General features: G+C 41.1%; 1 protein-coding gene across 1 annotated transcript in view; it reads left to right on the top strand.

Moving 5' to 3' along the window:
• The window catches only part of LOC115126216 (laminin subunit alpha-5-like), a 323432-nt gene extending 298156 nt beyond the window's left edge, over positions 1-25276 (top strand). The window contains exons 77-78 of the mRNA XM_065021107.1: positions 24252-24371; positions 24777-25276. Coding sequence (XP_064877179.1) covers positions 24252-24371; positions 24777-24922 — 266 coding nt within the window. The 3' untranslated portion in view covers positions 24923-25276. The remainder of the gene's footprint in view (positions 1-24251; positions 24372-24776) is intronic.
• The last annotated feature ends 234 nt before the right edge of the window (positions 25277-25510 follow it).

Genomic DNA, 25510 nt, shown 5'->3' with positions numbered 1-25510 from the left:
TTGTAGCTGAGTTAAGAAATACAGGTGAGTTGTAGCTTACAGATACAGGTGAGTTTTAGCTTACAGATACAGGTGAGTTGTAGCTTACAGATACAGGTGAGTTGTAGCTTAGTTACAGTTACAGGTGAGTTGTAGCTTACAGATACAGGTGAGTTGTAGCTTAGTTACAGTTACAGGTGAGTTGTAGCTTACAGATACAGGTGAGTTGTAGCTTAGTTACAGTTACAGGTGAGTTGTAGCTTACAGATACAGGTGAGTTGTAGCTTAGTTACAGATACAGGTGAGTTGTAGCTTACAGATACAGGTGAGTTGTAGCTGAGTTACAGATACAGGTGAATTGTAGCTTACAGATACAGGTGAGTTGTAGCTTAGTTACAGATACAGGTGAGTTGTAGCTTAGTTACAGATACAGGTGAGTTGTTGCTGAGTTACAGATACAGGTGAGTTGTAGCCTAGTTACAGATACAGGTGAGTTGTAGCTTACAGTTACAGATACAGGTGAGTTCTAGCTTACAGTTACAGATACAGGTGAATTCTAGCTTACAGTTACAGATACAGGTGAGTTCTAGCTTACAGTTACAGATACAGGTGAGTTGTAGCTGAGTTACAGATACAGGTGAGTTGTAGCTGAGTTACAGATACAGGTGAGTTCTAGCTGAGTTACAGATACAAGTGAATTCTAGCTTACAGTTACCGATACAGGTGAGTTCTAGCTTAGTTACAGATACAGGTGAATTCTAGCTTACAGTTACCGATACAGGTGAGTTCTAGCTTAGTTATAGATACAGGTGAGTTGTAGCTTACAGATACAGGTGAGTTGTAGCTGAGTTAAGAAATACAGGTGAGTTGTAGCTTACAGATACAGGTGAGTTTTAGCTTACAGATACAGGTGAGTTGTAGCTTACAGATACAGGTGAGTTGTAGCTTAGTTACAGTTACAGGTGAGTTGTAGCTTACAGATACAGGTGAGTTGTAGCTTAGTTACAGTTACAGGTGAGTTGTAGCTTACAGATACAGGTGAGTTGTAGCTTAGTTACAGTTACAGGTGAGTTGTAGCTTACAGATACAGGTGAGTTGTAGCTTAGTTACAGATACAGGTGAGTTGTAGCTTACAGATACAGGTGAGTTGTAGCTGAGTTACAGATACAGGTGAATTGTAGCTTACAGATACAGGTGAGTTGTAGCTTAGTTACAGATACAGGTGAGTTGTAGCTTAGTTACAGATACAGGTGAGTTGTTGCTGAGTTACAGATACAGGTGAGTTGTAGCCTAGTTACAGATACAGGTGAGTTGTAGCTTACAGTTACAGATACAGGTGAGTTCTAGCTTACAGTTACAGATACAGGTGAATTCTAGCTTACAGTTACAGATACAGGTGAGTTCTAGCTTACAGTTACAGATACAGGTGAGTTGTAGCTGAGTTACAGATACAGGTGAGTTGTAGCTGAGTTACAGATACAGGTGAGTTCTAGCTGAGTTACAGATACAAGTGAATTCTAGCTTACAGTTACCGATACAGGTGAGTTCTAGCTTAGTTACAGATACAGGTGAATTCTAGCTTACAGTTACCGATACAGGTGAGTTCTAGCTTAGTTATAGATACAGGTGAATTCTAGCTTACAGTTGCAGATACAGGTGAGTTCTAGCTGAGTTACAGATACAGGTGAGTTCTAGCTGAGTTACAGATACAGGTGAATTCTAGCTGAGTTACAGATACAGGTGAGTTCTAGCTTACAGTTACAGATACAGGTGAGTTGTAGCTTACAGATACAGGTGAGTTGTAGCTTAGCGATACAGGTGAGTTCTAGCTAACAGATACAGGTGAGTTGGAGCTTACATATACAGAAGAGTTCTAGCTGATTTACAGATACAGGTGAGTTGTAGCTTAGTTACATATACAGGTGAGTTGTAGCTGAGTTACAGATACAGGTGAGTTGTAGCTTACAGATACAGGTGAGTTGTAGCTTACAGATACAGGTGAGTTGTAGCTTAGTTACAGATACAGGTGAATTGTAGCTTACAGATACAGGTGAATTGTAGCTTACAGATACAGGTGAGTTGTGGCTTAGTTACAGATACAGGTGAGTTGTAGCTTACAGATACAGGTGAGTTGTAGCTGAGTTAAGAAATACAGGTGAGTTGTAGCTTACAGATACAGGTGAGTTGTAGCTTACAGATACAGGTGAGTTTTAGCTTACAGATACAGGTGAGTTCTAGCTTACAGTTACAGATACAGGTGAATTCTAGCTTACAGTTACAGATACAGGTGAATTCTAGCTTAGTTACAGATACAGGTGAGTTCTAGCCTAGTTACAGATACAGGTGAGTTCTAGCTTAGTTACAGATACAGGTGAATTCTAGCTTAGTTACAGATACAGGTGAGTTCTAGCTGAGTTACAGATACAGGTGAGTTCTAGCTTACAGTTACAGATACAGGTGAATTCTAGCTTACAGTTACAGATACAGGTGAATTCTAGCTTAGTTACAGATACAGGTGAGTTCTAGCCTAGTTACAGATACAGGTGAGTTCTAGCTTAGTTACAGATACAGGTGAGTTCTAGCTTACAGTTACAGATACAGGTGAATTCTAGCTTAGTTACAGATACAGGTGAGTTCTAGCTGAGTTACAGATACAGGTGAGTTCTAGCTTAGTTACAGATACAGGTGAGTTCTAGCTTACAGTTACAGATACAGGTGAGTTCTAGCTGAGTTACAGATACAGGTGAGTTCTAGCTTACAGTTACAGATACAGGTGAATTCTAGCTTACAGTTACAGATACAGGTGAGTTCTAGCTTAGTTACAGATACAGGTGAGTTCTAGCTTACAGTTACAGATACAGGTGAGTTCTAGCTTAGTTACAGATACAGGTGAATTCTAGCTTAGTTACAGATACAGGTGAGTTCTAGCTTACAGTTACAGATACAGGTGAGTTCTAGCTTAGTTACAGATACAGGTGAATTCTAGCTTAGTTACAGATACAGGTGAATTCTAGCTTACAGTTACAGATACAGGTGAGTTCTAGCTGAGTTACAGATACAGGTGAGTTCTAGCTTACAGTTACAGATACAGGTGAATTCTAGCTTACAGTTACAGATACAGGTGAATTCTAGCTTAGTTACAGATACAGGTGAGTTCTAGCCTAGTTACAGATACAGGTGAGTTCTAGCTTAGTTACAGATACAGGTGAGTTCTAGCCTACAGTTACAGATACAGGTGAATTCTAGCTTAGTTACAGATACAGGTGAATTCTAGCTTAGTTACAGATACAGGTGAGTTCTAGCTGAGTTACAGATACAGGTGAGTTCTAGCTTACAGTTACAGATACAGGTGAATTCTAGCTTACAGTTACAGATACAGGTGAATTCTAGCTTAGTTACAGGTACAGGTGAGTTCTAGCCTAGTTACAGATACAGGTGAGTTCTAGCTTAGTTACAGATACAGGTGAGTTCTAGCTTACAGTTACAGATACAGGTGAATTCTAGCTTAGTTACAGATACATGTGAGTTCTAGCTGAGTTACAGATACAGGTGAGTTCTAGCTTAGTTACAGATACAGGTGAGTTCTAGCTTACAGTTACAGATACAGGTGAGTTCTAGCTTACAGTTACAGATACAGGTGAGTTCTAGCTTACAGTTACAGATACAGGTGAATTCTAGCTTACAGTTACAGATACAGGTGAATTCTAGCTTAGTTACAGATACAGGTGAGTTCTAGCTTAGTTACAGATACAGGTGAGTTCTAGCTTACAGTTACAGATACAGGTGAGTTCTAGCTTACAGTTACAGATACAGGTGAGTTCTAGCTTAGTTACAGATACAGGTGAATTCTAGCTTAGTTACAGATACAGGTGAGTTCTAGCTTAGTTACAGATACAGGTGAGTTCTAGCTTACAGTTACAGATACAGGTGAGTTCTAGCTTACAGTTACAGATACAGGTGAGTTCTAGCTTACAGTTACAGATACAGGTGAGTTCTAGCTTACAGTTACAGATACAGGTGAGTTCTAGCTTAGTTACCGATACAGGTGAGTTCTAGCTTAGTTACAGATACAGGTGCGTTCTAGCTTAGTTACAGATACAGGTGAGTTCTAGCTTAGTTACAGATACAGGTGAATTCTAGCTGAGTTACAGATACAGGTGAATTGTAGCTTAGTTACAGATACAGGTGAGTTCTAGCTTAGTTACAGATACAGGTGAGTTCTAGCTTACAGTTACAGATACAGGTGAGTTCTAGCTTAGTTACAGATACAGGTGAGTTCTAGCTTAGTTACAGATACAGGTGAGTTCTAGCTTAGTTACAGATACAGGTGAGTTCTAGCTTACAGTTACAGATACAGGTGAGTTCTAGCTTACAGTTACAGATACAGGTGAATTCTAGCTTACAGTTACAGATACAGGTGAGTTCTAGCTTACAGTTACAGATACAGGTGAATTCTAGCTTACAGTTACAGATACAGGTGAGTTCTAGCTTACAGTTACAGATACAGGTGAATTCTAGCTTACAGTTACAGATACAGGTGAGTTCTAGCTTACAGTTACAGATACAGGTGAGTTCTAGCTTAGTTACAGATACAGGTGAGTTCTAGCTGAGTTACAGATACAGGTGAGTTCTAGCTGAGTTACAGATACAGGTGAGTTCTAGCTTACAGTTACCGATACAGGTGAATTCTAGCTTACAGTTACCGATACAGGTGAGTTCTAGCTGAGTTACAGATACAGGTGAGTTCTAGCTTACAGTTACAGATACAGGTGAGTTCTAGCTTACAGTTACCGATACATGTGAGTTCTAGCCTAGTTACAGATACAGGTGAGTTGTAGCTTACAGTTACAGATACAGGTGAGTTCTAGCTTACAGTTACAGATACAGGTGAATTCTAGCTTACAGTTACAGATACAGGTGAGTTCTAGCTTACAGTTACAGATACAGGTGAGTTGTAGCTGAGTTACAGATACAGGTGAGTTGTAGCTGAGTTACAGATACAGGTGAGTTCTAGCTGAGTTACAGATACAAGTGAATTCTAGCTTACAGTTACCGATACAGGTGAGTTCTAGCTTAGTTACAGATACAGGTGAATTCTAGCTTACAGTTACCGATACAGGTGAGTTCTAGCTTAGTTATAGATACAGGTGAATTCTAGCTTACAGTTGCAGATACAGGTGAGTTCTAGCTGAGTTACAGATACAGGTGAGTTCTAGCTGAGTTACAGATACAGGTGAATTATAGCTGAGTTACAGATACAGGTGAGTTCTAGCTTACAGTTACAGATACAGGTGAGTTGTAGCTTACAGATACAGGTGAGTTGTAGCTTAGCGATACAGGTGAGTTCTAGCTAACAGATACAGGTGAGTTGGAGCTTACATATACAGATGAGTTCTAGCTGATTTACAGATACAGGTGAGTTGTAGCTTAGTTACATATACAGGTGAGTTGTAGCTGAGTTACAGATACAGGTGAGTTGTAGCTTACAGATACAGGTGAGTTGTAGCTTACAGATACAGGTGAGTTGTAGCTTAGTTACAGATACAGGTGAATTGTAGCTTACAGATACAGGTGAATTGTAGCTTACAGATACAGGTGAGTTGTGGCTTAGTTACAGATACAGGTGAGTTGTAGCTTACAGATACAGGTGAGTTGTAGCTGAGTTAAGAAATACAGGTGAGTTGTAGCTTACAGATACAGGTGAGTTTTAGCTTACAGATACAGGTGAGTTGTAGCTTACAGATACAGGTGAGTTGTAGCTTAGTTACAGTTACAGGTGAGTTGTAGCTTACAGATACAGGTGAGTTGTAGCTTAGTTACAGTTACAGGTGAGTTGTAGCTTACAGATACAGGTGAGTTGTAGCTTAGTTACAGTTACAGGTGAGTTGTAGCTTACAGATACAGGTGAGTTGTAGCTTAGTTACAGATACAGGTGAGTTGTAGCTTACAGATACAGGTGAGTTGTAGCTGAGTTACAGATACAGGTGAATTGTAGCTTACAGATACAGGTGAGTTGTAGCTTAGTTACAGATACAGGTGAGTTGTAGCTTAGTTACAGATACAGGTGAGTTGTTGCTGAGTTACAGATACAGGTGAGTTGTAGCCTAGTTACAGATACAGGTGAGTTGTAGCTTACAGTTACAGATACAGGTGAGTTCTAGCTTACAGTTACAGATACAGGTGAATTCTAGCTTACAGTTACAGATACAGGTGAGTTCTAGCTTACAGTTACAGATACAGGTGAGTTGTAGCTGAGTTACAGATACAGGTGAGTTGTAGCTGAGTTACAGATACAGGTGAGTTCTAGCTGAGTTACAGATACAAGTGAATTCTAGCTTACAGTTACCGATACAGGTGAGTTCTAGCTTAGTTACAGATACAGGTGAATTCTAGCTTACAGTTACCGATACAGGTGAGTTCTAGCTTAGTTATAGATACAGGTGAATTCTAGCTTACAGTTGCAGATACAGGTGAGTTCTAGCTGAGTTACAGATACAGGTGAGTTCTAGCTGAGTTACAGATACAGGTGAATTCTAGCTGAGTTACAGATACAGGTGAGTTCTAGCTTACAGTTACAGATACAGGTGAGTTGTAGCTTACAGATACAGGTGAGTTGTAGCTTAGCGATACAGGTGAGTTCTAGCTAACAGATACAGGTGAGTTGGAGCTTACATATACAGATGAGTTCTAGCTGATTTACAGATACAGGTGAGTTGTAGCTTAGTTACATATACAGGTGAGTTGTAGCTGAGTTACAGATACAGGTGAGTTGTAGCTTACAGATACAGGTGAGTTGTAGCTTACAGATACAGGTGAGTTGTAGCTTAGTTACAGATACAGGTGAATTGTAGCTTACAGATACAGGTGAATTGTAGCTTACAGATACAGGTGAGTTGTGGCTTAGTTACAGATACAGGTGAGTTGTAGCTTACAGATACAGGTGAGTTGTAGCTGAGTTAAGAAATACAGGTGAGTTGTAGCTTACAGATACAGGTGAGTTGTAGCTTACAGATACAGGTGAGTTTTAGCTTACAGATACAGGTGAGTTGTAGCTTACAGATACAGGTGAGTTGTAGCTTAGTTACAGTTACAGGTGAGTTGTAGCTTACAGATACAGGTGAGTTGTAGCTTAGTTACAGTTACAGGTGAGTTGTAGCTTACAGATACAGGTGAGTTCTAGCTTACAGTTACAGATACAGGTGAATTCTAGCTTACAGTTACAGATACAGGTGAATTCTAGCTTAGTTACAGATACAGGTGAGTTCTAGCTTAGTTACAGATACAGGTGAGTTCTAGCTTACAGTTACAGATACAGGTGAGTTCTAGCTTACAGTTACAGATACAGGTGAGTTCTAGCTTAGTTACAGATACAGGTGAATTCTAGCTTAGTTACAGATACAGGTGAGTTCTAGCTTAGTTACAGATACAGGTGAGTTCTAGCTTACAGTTACAGATACAGGTGAGTTCTAGCTTACAGTTACAGATACAGGTGAGTTCTAGCTTACAGTTACAGATACAGGTGAGTTCTAGCTTACAGTTACAGATACAGGTGAGTTCTAGCTTAGTTACCGATACAGGTGAGTTCTAGCTTAGTTACAGATACAGGTGCGTTCTAGCTTAGTTACAGATACAGGTGAGTTCTAGCTTAGTTACAGATACAGGTGAATTCTAGCTGAGTTACAGATACAGGTGAATTGTAGCTTAGTTACAGATACAGGTGAGTTCTAGCTTAGTTACAGATACAGGTGAGTTCTAGCTTACAGTTACAGATACAGGTGAGTTCTAGCTTAGTTACAGATACAGGTGAGTTCTAGCTTAGTTACAGATACAGGTGAGTTCTAGCTTAGTTACAGATACAGGTGAGTTCTAGCTTACAGTTACAGATACAGGTGAGTTCTAGCTTACAGTTACAGATACAGGTGAATTCTAGCTTACAGTTACAGATACAGGTGAGTTCTAGCTTACAGTTACAGATACAGGTGAATTCTAGCTTACAGTTACAGATACAGGTGAGTTCTAGCTTACAGTTACAGATACAGGTGAATTCTAGCTTACAGTTACAGATACAGGTGAGTTCTAGCTTACAGTTACAGATACAGGTGAGTTCTAGCTTAGTTACAGATACAGGTGAGTTCTAGCTGAGTTACAGATACAGGTGAGTTCTAGCTGAGTTACAGATACAGGTGAGTTCTAGCTTACAGTTACCGATACAGGTGAATTCTAGCTTACAGTTACCGATACAGGTGAGTTCTAGCTGAGTTACAGATACAGGTGAGTTCTAGCTTACAGTTACAGATACAGGTGAGTTCTAGCTTACAGTTACCGATACATGTGAGTTCTAGCCTAGTTACAGATACAGGTGAGTTGTAGCTTACAGTTACAGATACAGGTGAGTTCTAGCTTACAGTTACAGATACAGGTGAATTCTAGCTTACAGTTACAGATACAGGTGAGTTCTAGCTTACAGTTACAGATACAGGTGAGTTGTAGCTGAGTTACAGATACAGGTGAGTTGTAGCTGAGTTACAGATACAGGTGAGTTCTAGCTGAGTTACAGATACAAGTGAATTCTAGCTTACAGTTACCGATACAGGTGAGTTCTAGCTTAGTTACAGATACAGGTGAATTCTAGCTTACAGTTACCGATACAGGTGAGTTCTAGCTTAGTTATAGATACAGGTGAATTCTAGCTTACAGTTGCAGATACAGGTGAGTTCTAGCTGAGTTACAGATACAGGTGAGTTCTAGCTGAGTTACAGATACAGGTGAATTATAGCTGAGTTACAGATACAGGTGAGTTCTAGCTTACAGTTACAGATACAGGTGAGTTGTAGCTTACAGATACAGGTGAGTTGTAGCTTAGCGATACAGGTGAGTTCTAGCTAACAGATACAGGTGAGTTGGAGCTTACATATACAGATGAGTTCTAGCTGATTTACAGATACAGGTGAGTTGTAGCTTAGTTACATATACAGGTGAGTTGTAGCTGAGTTACAGATACAGGTGAGTTGTAGCTTACAGATACAGGTGAGTTGTAGCTTACAGATACAGGTGAGTTGTAGCTTAGTTACAGATACAGGTGAATTGTAGCTTACAGATACAGGTGAATTGTAGCTTACAGATACAGGTGAGTTGTGGCTTAGTTACAGATACAGGTGAGTTGTAGCTTACAGATACAGGTGAGTTGTAGCTGAGTTAAGAAATACAGGTGAGTTGTAGCTTACAGATACAGGTGAGTTTTAGCTTACAGATACAGGTGAGTTGTAGCTTACAGATACAGGTGAGTTGTAGCTTAGTTACAGTTACAGGTGAGTTGTAGCTTACAGATACAGGTGAGTTGTAGCTTAGTTACAGTTACAGGTGAGTTGTAGCTTACAGATACAGGTGAGTTGTAGCTTAGTTACAGTTACAGGTGAGTTGTAGCTTACAGATACAGGTGAGTTGTAGCTTAGTTACAGATACAGGTGAGTTGTAGCTTACAGATACAGGTGAGTTGTAGCTGAGTTACAGATACAGGTGAATTGTAGCTTACAGATACAGGTGAGTTGTAGCTTAGTTACAGATACAGGTGAGTTGTAGCTTAGTTACAGATACAGGTGAGTTGTTGCTGAGTTACAGATACAGGTGAGTTGTAGCCTAGTTACAGATACAGGTGAGTTGTAGCTTACAGTTACAGATACAGGTGAGTTCTAGCTTACAGTTACAGATACAGGTGAATTCTAGCTTACAGTTACAGATACAGGTGAGTTCTAGCTTACAGTTACAGATACAGGTGAGTTGTAGCTGAGTTACAGATACAGGTGAGTTGTAGCTGAGTTACAGATACAGGTGAGTTCTAGCTGAGTTACAGATACAAGTGAATTCTAGCTTACAGTTACCGATACAGGTGAGTTCTAGCTTAGTTACAGATACAGGTGAATTCTAGCTTACAGTTACCGATACAGGTGAGTTCTAGCTTAGTTATAGATACAGGTGAATTCTAGCTTACAGTTGCAGATACAGGTGAGTTCTAGCTGAGTTACAGATACAGGTGAGTTCTAGCTGAGTTACAGATACAGGTGAATTCTAGCTGAGTTACAGATACAGGTGAGTTCTAGCTTACAGTTACAGATACAGGTGAGTTGTAGCTTACAGATACAGGTGAGTTGTAGCTTAGCGATACAGGTGAGTTCTAGCTAACAGATACAGGTGAGTTGGAGCTTACATATACAGATGAGTTCTAGCTGATTTACAGATACAGGTGAGTTGTAGCTTAGTTACATATACAGGTGAGTTGTAGCTGAGTTACAGATACAGGTGAGTTGTAGCTTACAGATACAGGTGAGTTGTAGCTTACAGATACAGGTGAGTTGTAGCTTAGTTACAGATACAGGTGAATTGTAGCTTACAGATACAGGTGAATTGTAGCTTACAGATACAGGTGAGTTGTGGCTTAGTTACAGATACAGGTGAGTTGTAGCTTACAGATACAGGTGAGTTGTAGCTGAGTTAAGAAATACAGGTGAGTTGTAGCTACAGATACAGGTGAGTTGTAGCTTACAGATACAGGTGAGTTTTAGCTTACAGATACAGGTGAGTTGTAGCTTACAGATACAGGTGAGTTGTAGCAGTTACAGGTGAGTTGTAGCTTACAGATACAGGTGAGTTGTAGCTTAGTTACAGTTACAGGTGAGTTGTAGCTTACAGATACAGGTGAGTTGTAGCTTAGTTACAGTTACAGGTGAGTTGTAGCTTACAGATACAGGTGAGTTGTAGCTTAGTTACAGAGTTGTAGCTACAGGTGAGTTGTAGCTTACAGATACAGGTGAATTGTTACAGGTGAGTTGTAGCTTAGTTACAGATACAGGTGAGTTGTAGCTTAGTTACAGATACAGGTGAGTTGTTGCTGAGTTACAGATACAGGTGAGTTGTAGCTTAGTTACAGATACAGGTGAGTTGTAGCTTACAGATACAGGTGAGTTGTGGCTTACAGATACAGGTGAGTTGTAGCTTAGTTACAGATACAGGTGAGTTGTAGCTTACAGATACAGGTGAGTTGTAGCTTAGTTACAGATACAGGTGAGTTGTGGCTTACAGATACAGGTGAGTTGTAGCTTACAGATACAGGTGAGTTGTGGCTTACAGATACAGGTGAGTTGTAGCTTAGTTACAGATACAGGTGAGTTGTAGCTTAGTTACAGTTACAGGTGAGTTGTAGCTTACAGATACAGGTGAGTTGTAGCTTACAGATACAGGTGAGTTGTGGCTTAGTTACAGATACAGGTGAGTTGTAGCTTACAGATACAGGTGAGTTGTAGCTTACAGATACAGGTGAGTTGTAGCTTACAGATACAGGTGAGTTGTGGCTTAGTTACAGATACAGGTGAGTTGTAGCTTAGTTACAGATACAGGTGAGTTGTAGCTTAGTTACAGATACAGGTGAGTTGTAGCTTACATATACAGGTGAGTTGTGGCTTAGTTACAGATACAGTTGAGTTGTAGCTTATAGATACAGGTGAGTTGTAGCTTACAGATACAGGTGAGTTGTAGTTTACAGATACAGATACAGGTGAGTTGTAGCTGAGTTACAGTTACAGGTGAGTTGTAGCTTACAGATACAGGTGAGTTGTAGCTGAGTTACAGATACATGTGAGTTGTAGCTTAGTTACAGATACAGGTGAGTTGTAGCTTAGTTACAGATACTGGTGAGTTGTAGCTTAGTTACAGATACAGGTGAGTTGTAGCTTAGTTACAGATACTGGTGAGTTGTAGCTTAGTTACAGATACATGTGAGTTGTAGCTTAGTTACAGATACAGGTGAGTTGTAGCTTAGTTACAGATACAGGTGAGTTGTAGCTTACAGATACAGGTGAGTTGTAGCTTAGTTACAGATACAGGTGAGTGGTAGCTTAGTTACAGGTGAGTTGTAGCTTACAGATACAGGTGAGTTGTAGCTTATAGATACAGATGAGTTGTAGCTTACAGATACAGGTGAGTTGTAGCTTACAGATACAGGTGAGTTGTAGCTTACAGATACAGGTGAGTTGTAGCTTACAGATACAGGTGAGTTGTAGCTTAGTTACAGTTACAGGTGAGTTGTAGCTTAGTTACATTTACAGGTGAGTTGTAGCTTACAGATACAGGTGAGTTGTAGCTTAGTTACAGTTACAGGTGAGTTGTAGCTTACAGATACAGGTGCGTTGTAGCTTAGTTACAGTTACAGGTGAGTTGTAGCTTACAGATACAGGTGAGTTGTAGCTTAGTTACAGTTACAGGTGAGTTGTAGCTTACAGATACAGGTGAGTTGTAGCTTAGTTACAGTTACAGGTGAGTTGTAGCTTACAGATACAGGTGAGTTGTAGCTTACAGATACAGGTGAGTTGTAGCTTACAGATACAGGTGAGTTGTAGCTTACAGATACAGGTGTGTTGTAGCTTAGTTACAGATACAGGTGAGTTGTAGCTTACAGATACAGGTGAGTTGTAGCTTAGTTACAGTTACAGGTGAGTTGTAGCTTACAGATACAGGTGAGTTGTAGCTTAGTTACAGTTACAGGTGAGTTGTAGCTTACAGATACAGGTGAGTTGTAGCTGAGTTAAGAAATACAGGTGAGTTTTAGCTTACAGATACAGGTGAGTTGTAGCTTACAGATACAGGTGAGTTGTAGCTTAGTTACAGGTGAGTTGTAGCTTACAGATACAGGTGAGTTGTAGCTTACAGATACAGATGAGTTGTAGCTTACAGATACAGGTGAGTTGTAGCTTACAGATACAGGTGAGTTGTAGCTTACAGATACAGGTGAGTTGTAGCTTACAGATACAGGTGAGTTGTAGCTTACAGATACAGGTGAGTGTAGCTTAGTTACAGTTACAGGTGAGTTGTAGCTTACAGATACAGGTGAGTTGTGGCTTAGTTACAGTTACAGGTGAGTTGTAGCTTACAGATACAGGTGAGTTGTAGCTTAGTTACAGTTACAGGTGAGTTGTAGCTTACAGATACAGGTGAGTTGTAGCTTACAGATACAGGTGAGTTGTAGCTTAGTTACAGATACAGGTGAGTTGTAGCTTACAGATACAGGTGAGTTGTAGCTTACAGATACAGGTGAGTTGTAGCTTAGTTACAGATACAGGTGAGTTGTAGCTTACAGATACAGGTGAGTTGTAGCTTAGTTACAGTTACAGGTGAGTTGTAGCTTACAGATACAGGTGAGCTGTAGCTTACAGATACAGGTGAGTTGTAGCTTAGTTACAGATACAGGTGAGTTGTAGCTTACAGATACAGGTGAGTTGTAGCTTAGTTACAGTTACAGGTGAGTTGTAGCTTACAGATACAGGTGAGTTGTAGCTGAGTTAAGAAATACAGGTGAGTTTTAGCTTACAGATACAGGTGAGTTGTAGCTTACAGATACAGGTGAGTTGTAGCTTAGTTACAGGTGAGTTGTAGCTTACAGATACAGGTGAGTTGTAGCTTACAGATACAGATGAGTTGTAGCTTACAGATACAGATGAGTTGTAGCTTACAGATACAGGTGAGTTGTAGCTTAGAGATACAGGTGAGTTGTAGCTTAGTTACAGATACATGTGAGTTGTAGCTTACAGATACAGGTGAGTTGTAGCTTAGTTACAGTTACAGGTGAGTTGTAGCTTACAGATACAGGTGAGTTGTAGCTTAGTTACAGTTACAGGTGAGTTGTAGCTTACAGATACAGGTGAGTTGTAGCTTAGTTACAGTTACAGGTGAGTTGTAGCTTACAGATACAGGTGAGTTGTAGCTTAGTTACAGTTACAGGTGAGTTGTAGCTCACAGATACAGGTGAGTTGTAGCTTACAGATACAGGTGAGTTGTAGCTTAGTTACAGATACAGGTGAGTTGTAGCTTACAGATACAGGTGAGTTGTAGCTTACAGATACAGGTGAGTTGTAGCTTAGTTACATTTACAGGTGAGTTGTAGCTTACAGATACAGGTGAGTTGTAGCTTAGTTACAGTTACAGGTGAGTTGTAGCTTACAGATACAGGTGAGTTGTAGTTGTTACAGTTACAGGTGAGTTGTAGCTTACAGATACAGGTGAGTTGTAGCAGTTACAGTTACAGGTGAGTTGTAGCTTACAGATACAGGTGAGTTGTAGCTTAGTTACAGTTACAGGTGAGTTGTAGCTCACAGATACAGGTGAGTTGTAGCTTAGATACAGGTGAGTTGTAGCTTAGTTACAGATACAGGTGAGTTGTAGCTTACAGATACAGGTGAGTTGTAGCTTACAGATACAGGTGAGTTGTAGCTTAGTTACAGATACAGGTGAGTTGTAGCTTACAGATACAGGTGAGTTGTAGCTTACAGATACAGGTGAGTTGTAGCTTAGTTACAGTTACAGGTGAGTTGTAGCTTACAGATACAGGTGAGTTGTAGCTTAGAGATACAGGTGAGTTGTAGCTTAGTTACAGATACATGTGAGTTGTAGCTTACAGATACAGGTGAGTTGTAGCTTAGTTACAGATACAGGTGAGTTGTAGCTTAGTTACAGTTACAGGTGAGTTGTAGCTTACAGATACAGGTGAGTTGTAGCTTACAGATACAGGTGAGTTGTGGCTTAGTTACAGATACAGGTGAGTTGTAGCTTACAGATACAGGTGAGTTGTAGCTTACAGATACAGGTGAGTTGTAGCTTACAGATACAGGTGAGTTGTGGCTTAGTTACAGATACAGGTGAGTTGTAGCTTAGTTACAGATACAGGTGAGTTGTAGCTTAGTTACAGATACAGGTGAGTTGTAGCTTACATATACAGGTGAGTTGTGGCTTAGTTACAGATACAGTTGAGTTGTAGCTTATAGATACAGGTGAGTTGTAGCTTACAGATACAGGTGAGTTGTAGTTTACAGATACAGATACAGGTGAGTTGTAGCTGAGTTACAGTTACAGGTGAGTTGTAGCTTACAGATACAGGTGAGTTGTAGCTGAGTTACAGATACATGTGAGTTGTAGCTTAGTTAAGAAATACAGGTGAGTTTTAGCTTACAGATACAGGTGAGTTGTAGCTTACAGATACAGGTGAGTTGTAGCTTAGTTACAGGTGAGTTGTAGCTTACAGATACAGGTGAGTTGTAGCTTACAGATACAGATGAGTTGTAGCTTACAGATACAGATGAGTTGTAGCTTACAGATACAGGTGAGTTGTAGCTTAGAGATACAGGTGAGTTGTAGCTTAGTTACAGATACATGTGAGTTGTAGCTTACAGATACAGGTGAGTTGTAGCTTAGTTACAGTTACAGGTGAGTTGTAGCTTACAGATACAGGTGAGTTGTAGCTTAGTTACAGTTACAGGTGAGTTGTAGCTTACAGATACAGGTGAGTTGTAGCTTAGTTACAGTTACAGGTGAGTTGTAGCTTACAGATACAGGTGAGTTGTAGCTTAGTTACAGTTACAGGTGAGTTGTAGCTCACAGATACAGGTGAGTTGTAGCTTACAGATACAGGTGAGTTGTAGCTTAGTTACAGATACAGGTGAGTTGTAGCTTACAGATACAGGTGAGTTGTAGCTTACAGATACAGGTGAGTTGTAGCTTAGTTACATTTACAGGTGAGTTGTAGCTTACAGATACAGGTGAGTTGTAGCTTAGTTACAGTTACAGGTGAGTTGTAGCTTACAGATACAGGTGAGTTGTAGCTTAGTTACAGTTACAGGTGAGTTGTAGCTTACAGATACAGGTGAGTTGTAGCTTAGTTACAGTTACAGGTGAGTTGTAGCTTACAGATACAGGTGAGTTGTAGCTTAGTTACAGTTACAGGTGAGTTGTAGCTCACAGATACAGGTGAGTTGTAGCTTACAGATACAGGTGAGTTGTAGCTTAGTTACAGATACAGGTGAGTTGTAGCTTACAGATACAGGTGAGTTGTAGCTTACAGATACAGGTGAGTTGTAGCTTAGTTACAGATACAGGTGAGTTGTAGCTTACAGATACAGGTGAGTTGTAGCAGATACAGGTGAGTTGTAGCTTAGTTACAGTTACAGGTGAGTTGTAGCTTACAGATACAGGTGAGTTGTAGCTTAGAGATACAGGTGAGTTGTAGCTTAGTTACAGATACATGTGAGTTGTAGCTTACAGATACAGGTGAGTTGTAGCTTAGTTACAGATACAGGTGAGTTGTAGCTTAGTTACAGTTACAGGTGAGTTGTAGCTTACAGATACAGGTGAGTTGTAGCTTACAGATACAGGTGAGTTGTGGCTTAGTTACAGATACAGGTGAGTTGTAGCTTACAGATACAGGTGAGTTGTAGCTTACAGATACAGGTGAGTTGTAGCTTACAGATACAGGTGAGTTGTGGCTTAGTTACAGATACAGGTGAGTTGTAGCTTAGTTACAGATACAGGTGAGTTGTAGCTTAGTTACAGATACAGGTGAGTTGTAGCTTACATATACAGGTGAGTTGTGGCTTAGTTACAGATACAGTTGAGTTGTAGCTTATAGATACAGGTGAGTTGTAGCTTACAGATACAGGTGAGTTGTAGTTTACAGATACAGATACAGGTGAGTTGTAGCTGAGTTACAGTTACAGGTGAGTTGTAGCTTACAGATACAGGTGAGTTGTAGCTGAGTTACAGATACATGTGAGTTGTAGCTTAGTTACAGATACAGGTGAGTTGTAGCTTAGTTACAGATACAGGTGAGTTGTAGCTTAGTTACAGATACAGGTGAGTTGTAGCTTAGTTACAGATACTGGTGAGTTGTAGCTTAGTTACATATACATGTGAGTTGTAGCTTAGTTACAGATACAGGTGAGTTGTAGCTTAGTTACAGATACAGGTGAGTTGTAGCTTACAGATACAGGTGAGTTGTAGCTTATAGATACAGATGAGTTGTAGCTTACAGATACAGGTGAGTTGTAGCTTACAGATACAGGTGAGTTGTAGCTTACAGATACAGGTGAGTTGTAGCTTACAGATACAGGAGAGTTGTAGCTTAGTTACAGTTACAGGTGAGTTGTAGCTTAGTTACATTTACAGGTGAGTTGTAGCTTACAGATACAGGTGAGTTGTAGCTTAGTTACAGTTACAGGTGAGTTGTAGCTTACAGATACAGGTGCGTTGTAGCTTAGTTACAGTTACAGGTGAGTTGTAGCTTACAGATACAGGTGAGTTGTAGCTTAGTTACAGTTACAGGTGAGTTGTAGCTTACAGATACAGGTGAGTTGTAGCTTAGTTACAGTTACAGGTGAGTTGTAGCTTACAGATACAGGTGAGTTGTAGCTTACAGATACAGGTGAGTTGTAGCTTACAGATACAGGTGAGTTGTAGCTTACAGATACAGGTGAGTTGTAGCTTAGTTACAGGTGAGTTGTAGCTTACAGATACAGGTGAGTTGTAGCTTACAGATACAGATGAGTTGTAGCTTACAGATACAGGTGAGTTGTAGCTTACAGATACAGGTGAGTTGTAGCTTACAGATACAGGTGAGTTGTAGCTTACAGATACAGGTGAGTTGTAGCTTACAGATACAGGTGAGTTGTAGCTTACAGATACAGGTGAGTGTAGCTTAGTTACAGTTACAGGTGAGTTGTAGCTTACAGATACAGGTGAGTTGTGGCTTAGTTACAGTTACAGGTGAGTTGTAGCTTACAGATACAGGTGAGTTGTAGCTTAGTTACAGTTACAGGTGAGTTGTAGCTTACAGATACAGGTGAGTTGTAGCTTACAGATACAGGTGAGTTGTAGCTTAGTTACAGATACAGGTGAGTTGTAGCTTACAGATACAGGTGAGTTGTAGCTTACAGATACAGGTGAGTTGTAGCTTAGTTACAGATACAGGTGAGTTGTAGCTTACAGATACAGGTGAGTTGTAGCTTAGTTACAGTTACAGGTGAGTTGTAGCTTACAGATACAGGTGAGTTGTAGCTTACAGATACAGGTGAGTTGTAGCTTAGTTACAGATACAGGTGAGTTGTAGCTTACAGATACAGGTGAGTTGTAGCTTAGTTACAGTTACAGGTGAGTTGTAGCTTACAGATACAGGTGAGTTGTAGCTGAGTTAAGAAATACAGGTGAGTTTTAGCTTACAGATACAGGTGAGTTGTAGCTTACAGATACAGGTGAGTTGTAGCTTAGTTACAGGTGAGTTGTAGCTTACAGATACAGGTGAGTTGTAGCTTACAGATACAGATGAGTTGTAGCTTACAGATACAGATGAGTTGTAGCTTACAGATACAGGTGAGTTGTAGCTTACAGATACAGGTGAGTTGTAGCTTACAGTTACAGGTGAGTTGTAGCTTACAGATACAGGTGAGTTGTAGCTTAGTTACATTTACAGGTGAGTTGTAGCTTACAGATACAGGTGAGTTGTAGCTTAGTTACAGTTACAGGTGAGTTGTAGCTTACAGATACAGGTGAGTTGTAGCTTAGTTACAGGTGAGTTGTAGCTTACAGATACAGGTGAGTTGTAGCTTACAGATACAGATGAGTTGTAGCTTACAGATACAGGTGAGTTGTAGCTTACAGATACAGGTGAGTTGTAGCTTAGTTACAGATACAGGTGAGTTGTAGCTTACAGATACAGGTGAGTTGTAGCTTACAGATACAGGTGAGTTGTAGCTTAGTTACATTTACAGGTGAGTTGTAGCTTACAGATACAGGTGAGTTGTAGCTTAGTTACAGTTACAGGTGAGTTGTAGCTTACAGATACAGGTGAGTTGTAGCTTAGTTACAGTTACAGGTGAGTTGTAGCTTACAGATACAGGTGAGTTGTAGCTTAGTTACAGTTACAGGTGAGTTGTAGCTTAGTTACAGTTACAGGTGAGTTGTAGCTCACAGATACAGGTGAGTTGTAGCTTACAGATACAGGTGAGTTGTAGCTTAGTTACAGATACAGGTGAGTTGTAGCTTACAGATACAGGTGAGTTGTAGCTTACAGATACAGGTGAGTTGTAGCTTAGTTACAGATACAGGTGAGTTGTAGCTTACAGATACAGGTGAGTTGTAGCTTACAGATACAGGTGAGTTGTAGCTTAGTTACAGTTACAGGTGAGTTGTAGCTTACAGATACAGGTGAGTTGTAGCTTACAGATACAGGTGAGTTGTAGCTTAGTTACAGATACATGTGAGTTGTAGCTTACAGATACAGGTGAGTTGTAGCTTAGTTACAGTTACAGGTGAGTTGTAGCTTACAGATACAGGTGAGTTGTAGCTGAGTTACAGATACAGGTGAGTTGTAGCTTACAGATACAGGTGAGTTGTAGCTTAGTTACAGATACAGGTGAGTTGTAGCTTAGTTACAGATACAGGTGAGTTGTAGCTTAGTTACAGATACAGGTGAGTTGTAGCTTAGTTACAGATACAGGTGAGTTGTAGCTTAGTTACAGATACAGGTGAGTTGTAGCTTAGTTACAGATACAGGTGAGTTGTAGCTTACAGATACAGGTGAGTTGTAGCTTAGTTACAGATACAGGTGAGTTGTAGCTTAGTTACAGATACAGGTGAGTTGTAGCTTAGTTACAGATACAGGTGAGTTGTAGCTTAGTTACAGATACAGGTGAGTTGTAGCTTAGTTACAGATACAGGTGAGTTGTAGCTTAGTTACAGATACAGGTGAGTTGTAACTTACAGATACAGGTGAGTTGTAGCTTAGTTACAGATACAGGTGAGTTGTAGCTTAGTTACAGATACAGGTGAGTTGTAGCTTACAGATTCAGGTGAGTTGTAGCTTAGTTACAGATACAGGTGAGTGGTAGCTTAGTTACAGGTGAGTTGTAGTTTACAGATACAGGTGAGTTGTAGCTGAGTTAAGAAATACAGGTGAGTTGTAGCTTACAGATACAGGTGAGTTGTAGCTTACAGATACAGGTGAGTTTTAGCTTACAGATACAGGTGAGTTGTAGCTTACAGATACAGGTGAGTTGTAGCTTAGTTACAGGTGAGTTGTAGCTTACAGATACAGGTGAGTTGTAGCTTACAGATACAGGTGAGTTGTAGCTTACAGATACAGGTGAGTTGTAGCTTACAGATACAGGTGAGTTGTAGCTTACAGATACAGGTGAGTTGTAGCTTACAGTTACAGGTGAGTTGTAGCTTACAGATACAGGTGAGTTGTAGCTTACAGATACAGGTGAGTTGTAGCTTACATATACAGGTGAGTTGTAGCTTAGTTACAGTTACAGGTGAGTTGTAGCTTACAGATACAGGTGAGTTGTAGCTTAGTTACAGTTACAGGTGAGTTGTAGCTTAGTTACAGTTACAGGTGAGTTGTAGCTTAGTTACAGTTACAGGTGAGTTGTAGCTTACAGATACAGGTGAGTTGTAGCTTAGTTACAGTTACAGGTGAGTTGTAGCTTACTGATACAGGTGAGTTGTAGCTTAGTTACAGTTACAGGTGAGTTGTAGCTTACAGATACAGGTGAGTTGTAGCTTAGTTACAGTTACAGGTGAGTTGTAGCTTACAGATACAGGTGAGTTGTAGCTTAGTTACAGATACAGGTGAGTTGTAGCTTACAGATACAGGTGAGTCTTTGAGGGAGCGTGTTTTGAGGGAGCGTGCAACTGGCATGCTGACAATGTTGCCATAGAATTTAATGTTCATTTCTCTACCATAAGCCACCTCCAACATCGTTTTAGAGAATTTGGCAGTACATCCAACCGGACTAACAACTGTACGGTTTGCTGATGTCAACGTTGTGAACAGAGGGCCCCATGCTGGTTATGGTATGTGCAGGCATAAACTACAGACAACGAAAACAATTGCATTTTATCGATGGCAATTTGAATGCATAGAGATACCGTGAAGAGATCCTGAGGCCCATTGTCGTGCCATTCATCCACCACCATCACCTCATGTTTCAACATGATAATATACAGCCCCATGTCACATGGATCTGGACACAATTACTGGAAGCTGAAAATGTCCCAGTTCCTCCATGGCCTGCATGCTCACCAGACATGTCACCCATTGAGCATGTTTGGGATGCTCTGGATAGTCCTGTACAACAGCGTGTTCCAGTTCCTGCCAATATTCCGCAACTTCTCACAGCCATTGATGAGGAGTGGGACAACATTCCACAGGCCACAATCAACAGCCTGATCAACTCTATGTGAAGGAGATGTTTCGCGCTGCATGAGGCTAGTGGTTGCAACACCAGATACTGACTGGTTTTCTGATCCACACCAGATACCGACTGGTTTCTGATCCACACCAGATACTGACTGGTTTTCTGATCCACACCAGATACTGACTGGTTTTCTGATCCACACCAGATACCGACTGGTTTTCTGATCCACACCAGATACTGACTGGTGTTCTGATCCACACCAGATACTGACTGGTTTTCTGATCCACACCAGATACTGACTGGTTTTCTGATCCACACCAGATACTGACTGGTTTTCTGATCCACACCAGATACCGACTGGTTTTCTGATCCACACCAAATACCGACTGGTTTTCTGATCCACACCAGATACCGACTGGTTTTCTGATCCACACCAGATACCGACTGGTTTTCTGATCCACACCAGATACGGACTGGGTTTCTGATCCACACCAGATACTGACTGGTTTTCTGATCAACACCAGATACTGACTGGTTTTCTGATCCACACCAGATACTGACTGGTTTTCTGATCCACACCAGATACTGACTGGTTTTCTGATCCACACCAGATACTGACTGGTTTTCTGATCCACACCAGATACTGACTGGTTTTCTGATCAACACCAGATACTGACTGGTTTTCTGATCCACACCAGATACTGACTGGTTTTCTGATCCACACCAAATACAGACTGGTTTTCTGATCCACACCAGATACGGACTGGTTTTCTGATCCACACCAGATACTGACTGGTTTTCTGATCCACACCAGATACAGACTGGTTTTCTGATCCACACCAGATACTGACTGGTTTTCTGATCAACACCAGATACTGACTGGTTTTCTGATCAACATCAGATACTGACTGGTTTTCTGATCCACACCAGATACTGACTGGTTTTCTGATCCACACCAAATACTGACTGGTTTTCTGATCCACACCAGATACTGACTGGTTTTCTGATCAACACCAGATACTGACTGGTTTTCTGATCAACACCAGATACTGACTGGTTTTCTGATCCACACCAGATACTGACTGGTTTTCTGATCAACACCAGATACTGACTGGTTTTCTGATCCACACCAGATACTGACTGGTTTTCTGATCCACACCAGATACTGACTGGTTTTCTGATCCACACCAGATACTGACTGGTTTTCTGATCAACACCAGATACTGACTGGTTTTCTGATCCACACCAGATACTGACTGGTTTTCTGATCCACACCAGATACTGACTGGTTCTCTGATCCACACCAGATACTGACTGGTTTTCTGATCCACACCAGATACTGACTGGTTTTCTGATCCACACCAGATACTGACTGGTTTTCTGATCCACACCAGATACTGACTGGTTTTCTGATCCACACCAGATACTGACTGGTCTTCTGATCCACACCAGATACTGACTGGTTTTCTGATCCACACCAGATACTGACTGGTTTTCTGATCCACACCAGATACTGACTGGTTTTCTGATCCACACCAGATACTGACTGGTTTTCTGATCCACACCAGATACTGACTGGTTTTCTGATCAACACCAGATACTGACTGGTTTTCTGATCCACACCAGATACTGACTGGTTTTCTGATCCACACCAGATACTGACTGGTTCTCTGATCCACACCAGATACTGACTGGTTTTCTGATCCACACCAGATACTGACTGGTTTTCTGATCCACACCAGATACTGACTGGTTTTCTGATCCACACCAGATACTGACTGGTTTTCTGATCCACACCAGATACTGACTGGTCTTCTGATCCACACCAGATACTGACTGGTTTTCTGATCCACACCAGATACTGACTGGTTTTCTGATCCACACCAGATACTGACTGGTCTTCTGATCCACACCAGATACTGACTGGTTTTCTGATCCACACCAGATACTGACTGGTTTTCTGATCCACACCAGATACTGACTGGTTTTCTGATCCACACCAGATACTGACTGGTTTTCTGATCCACACCAGATACTGACTGGTTTTCTGATCCACACCAGATACTGACTGGTCTTCTGATCCACACCAGATACTGACTGGTTTTCTGATCCACACCAGATACTGACTGGTTTTCTGATCCACACCAGATACTGACTGGTTTTCTGATCCACACCAGATACTGACTGGTTTTCTGATCCACACCAGATACTGACTGGTTTTCTGATCCACACCAGATACTGACTGGTTTTCTGATCCACACCAGATACCGACTGGTTTTCTGATCCACTCCCTTATCTTTTTAATATCTGTGACCAACAGATGCACATCTGTATTCCCAGTCATGTGAAATCCATAGATTAGGACCTAATTGATTTATTTTAATTGACTGATTTCCTTATATGAACTGTAACTCAGTAAAATCTTTAGAAATTGTTGCATGTTGTGTTTTTATATTTTTTGTTCAGTGTAGATTTGCACTGGGAAAGCATTATAGCATCATCTATGTTACTAAACTTGGGATCAATACATTTGTTCAGTGTAGATTTGCACTGAGAAAGCATTATAGCATCATCTATGTTACTAAACTTGGGATCAATACATTTGTTCAGTGTAGATTTGCACTGGGAAAGCATTATAGCATCATCTATGTTACTAAACTTGGGATCAATACATTTGTTCAGTGTAGATTTGCACTGAGCATTATAGCATCATCTATAAACTTGGGATCATCATTTGTTCTGTATTTGTTACTAAACTTGGGATCAATACATTTGTTCAGTGTAGATTTGCACTGGGAAAGCATTATAGCATCATCTATGTTACTAAACTTGGGATCAATACATTTGTTCAGTGTAGATTTGCACTGAGAAAGCATTATAGCATCATCTATGTTACTAAACTTGGGATCAATACATTTGTTCAGTGTAGATTTGCACTGAGAAAGCATTATAGCATCATCTATGTTACTAAACTTGGGATCAATACATTTGTTCAGTGTAGATTTGCACTGAGAAAACATTATAGCATCATCTATGTTACTAAACTTGGGATCAATACATTTGTTCAGTGTAGATTTGCACTGAGAAAGCATTATAGCATCATCTATGTTACTAAACTTGGGATCAATACATTTGTTCAGTGTAGATTTGCACTGAGAAAACATTATAGCATCATCTATGTTACTAAACTTGGGATCAATACATTTCATTCAATTCAAAACAGTCTTCTACTAATGTTGTTGCCATTGGCTGTTCGCCCCGTAGTCATGAAGAAGAGCAACGTGCTGCAGCTCCATGTGGATGCAGCCAGTGAACACAGTGTGGGGCCCAAGAAGGGCCGATCCTCAGGGACCAAGGAGACTGTGTACCTGGGAGGAGTACCAGGTGAACACATCTCCCTTTCTCCATCAAAACCTCCTTCTGTTGAACCCTACCTTTCCTGACCTCTGAACTCTGTCACAAACACTGGAGCTAATCGGATATTAATTCCAGACACATATTCATAAGTAATTTTGTGATTTAAAAAAATATATATATTAGCTGTCGGGGGGGGTGGTAATCACAAAACTATTCAGTGATTTTCATAATTGATTTGCTAGACAGAGTATTTTACAGTGTGAATGGTGAAGGAAAGACTAATGTACAACCTCAAACATGAGAATGTTTTTAAAATAATTTATTTTAAAAAAATAGCTTTCGGCACGCAGACAACGTCTAAACCTTCCGTCTCGAACATAAAGAACTAAAACTATCTTTCTGCATTTCAACTTGTATTCTCCTCTCCTCTAGATGGCGTTGATGTGCCGGGCCTCCCCGCTGCCCTGCCCTCCTTCCATGGTTGTGTTCGGAGAGCAGTCCTGAACCAGCGACCAGCCGTGCTTTCTAAACCCCTGTCAGTACACGGTGCTGTGGGCACACAGGGCTGTCCAGTCTAAACCCCTGTCAGTACACGGAGTTTCCCCTGGTTTAGCCCTGTTCCCCCTGGTTTAGCCCTGTTCCCCCTGGTTCAGCCCTGTTCCCCCTGGTTTAGCCCTGTTCCCCCTGGTTTAGCCCTGTTCCCCCTGGTTCAGCCCTGTTACCCCTGGTTTAGCCCTGTTCCCCCTGGTTCAGCCCTGTTCCCCCTGGTTCAGCCCTGTTCCCCCTGGTTCAGCCCTGTTCCCCCTGGTTTAGCTCTGTTACACCCGGTATGGCCTGTTCCCCCTGGTTTAGCCCTGTTCCCCCTGGTTTAGCCCTGTTCCCCCTGGTTCAGCCCTGTTCCCCTGGTTTAGCCCTGTTCCCCCTGGTTCAGCCCTGTTCCCCCTGGTTCCCCCTGGCCCTGTTCCCCCTGGTTCAGCCCTGTTCCCCCTGGTTTAGCTCTGTTCCCCCAGTGGTTGTTCCCCCTGGTTTAGCCCTGTTCCCCCTGGTTTAGCCCTGTTCCCCTGGTTCAGCCCTGTTCCCCCTGGTTTAGCCCTGTTACCCCTGGTTTAGCCCTGTTCCCCCTGGTTCAGCCCTGTTCCCCCTGGTTCCCTGCCCTGTTCCCCCTG

This window comes from Oncorhynchus nerka, linkage group LG7 (assembly GCF_034236695.1).
Source record: "Oncorhynchus nerka isolate Pitt River linkage group LG7, Oner_Uvic_2.0, whole genome shotgun sequence".
In the NCBI taxonomy this organism is placed as follows: Eukaryota; Metazoa; Chordata; class Actinopteri; order Salmoniformes; family Salmonidae; genus Oncorhynchus; species Oncorhynchus nerka.
This window is presented reverse-complemented; position numbering and strand designations above follow the sequence as displayed.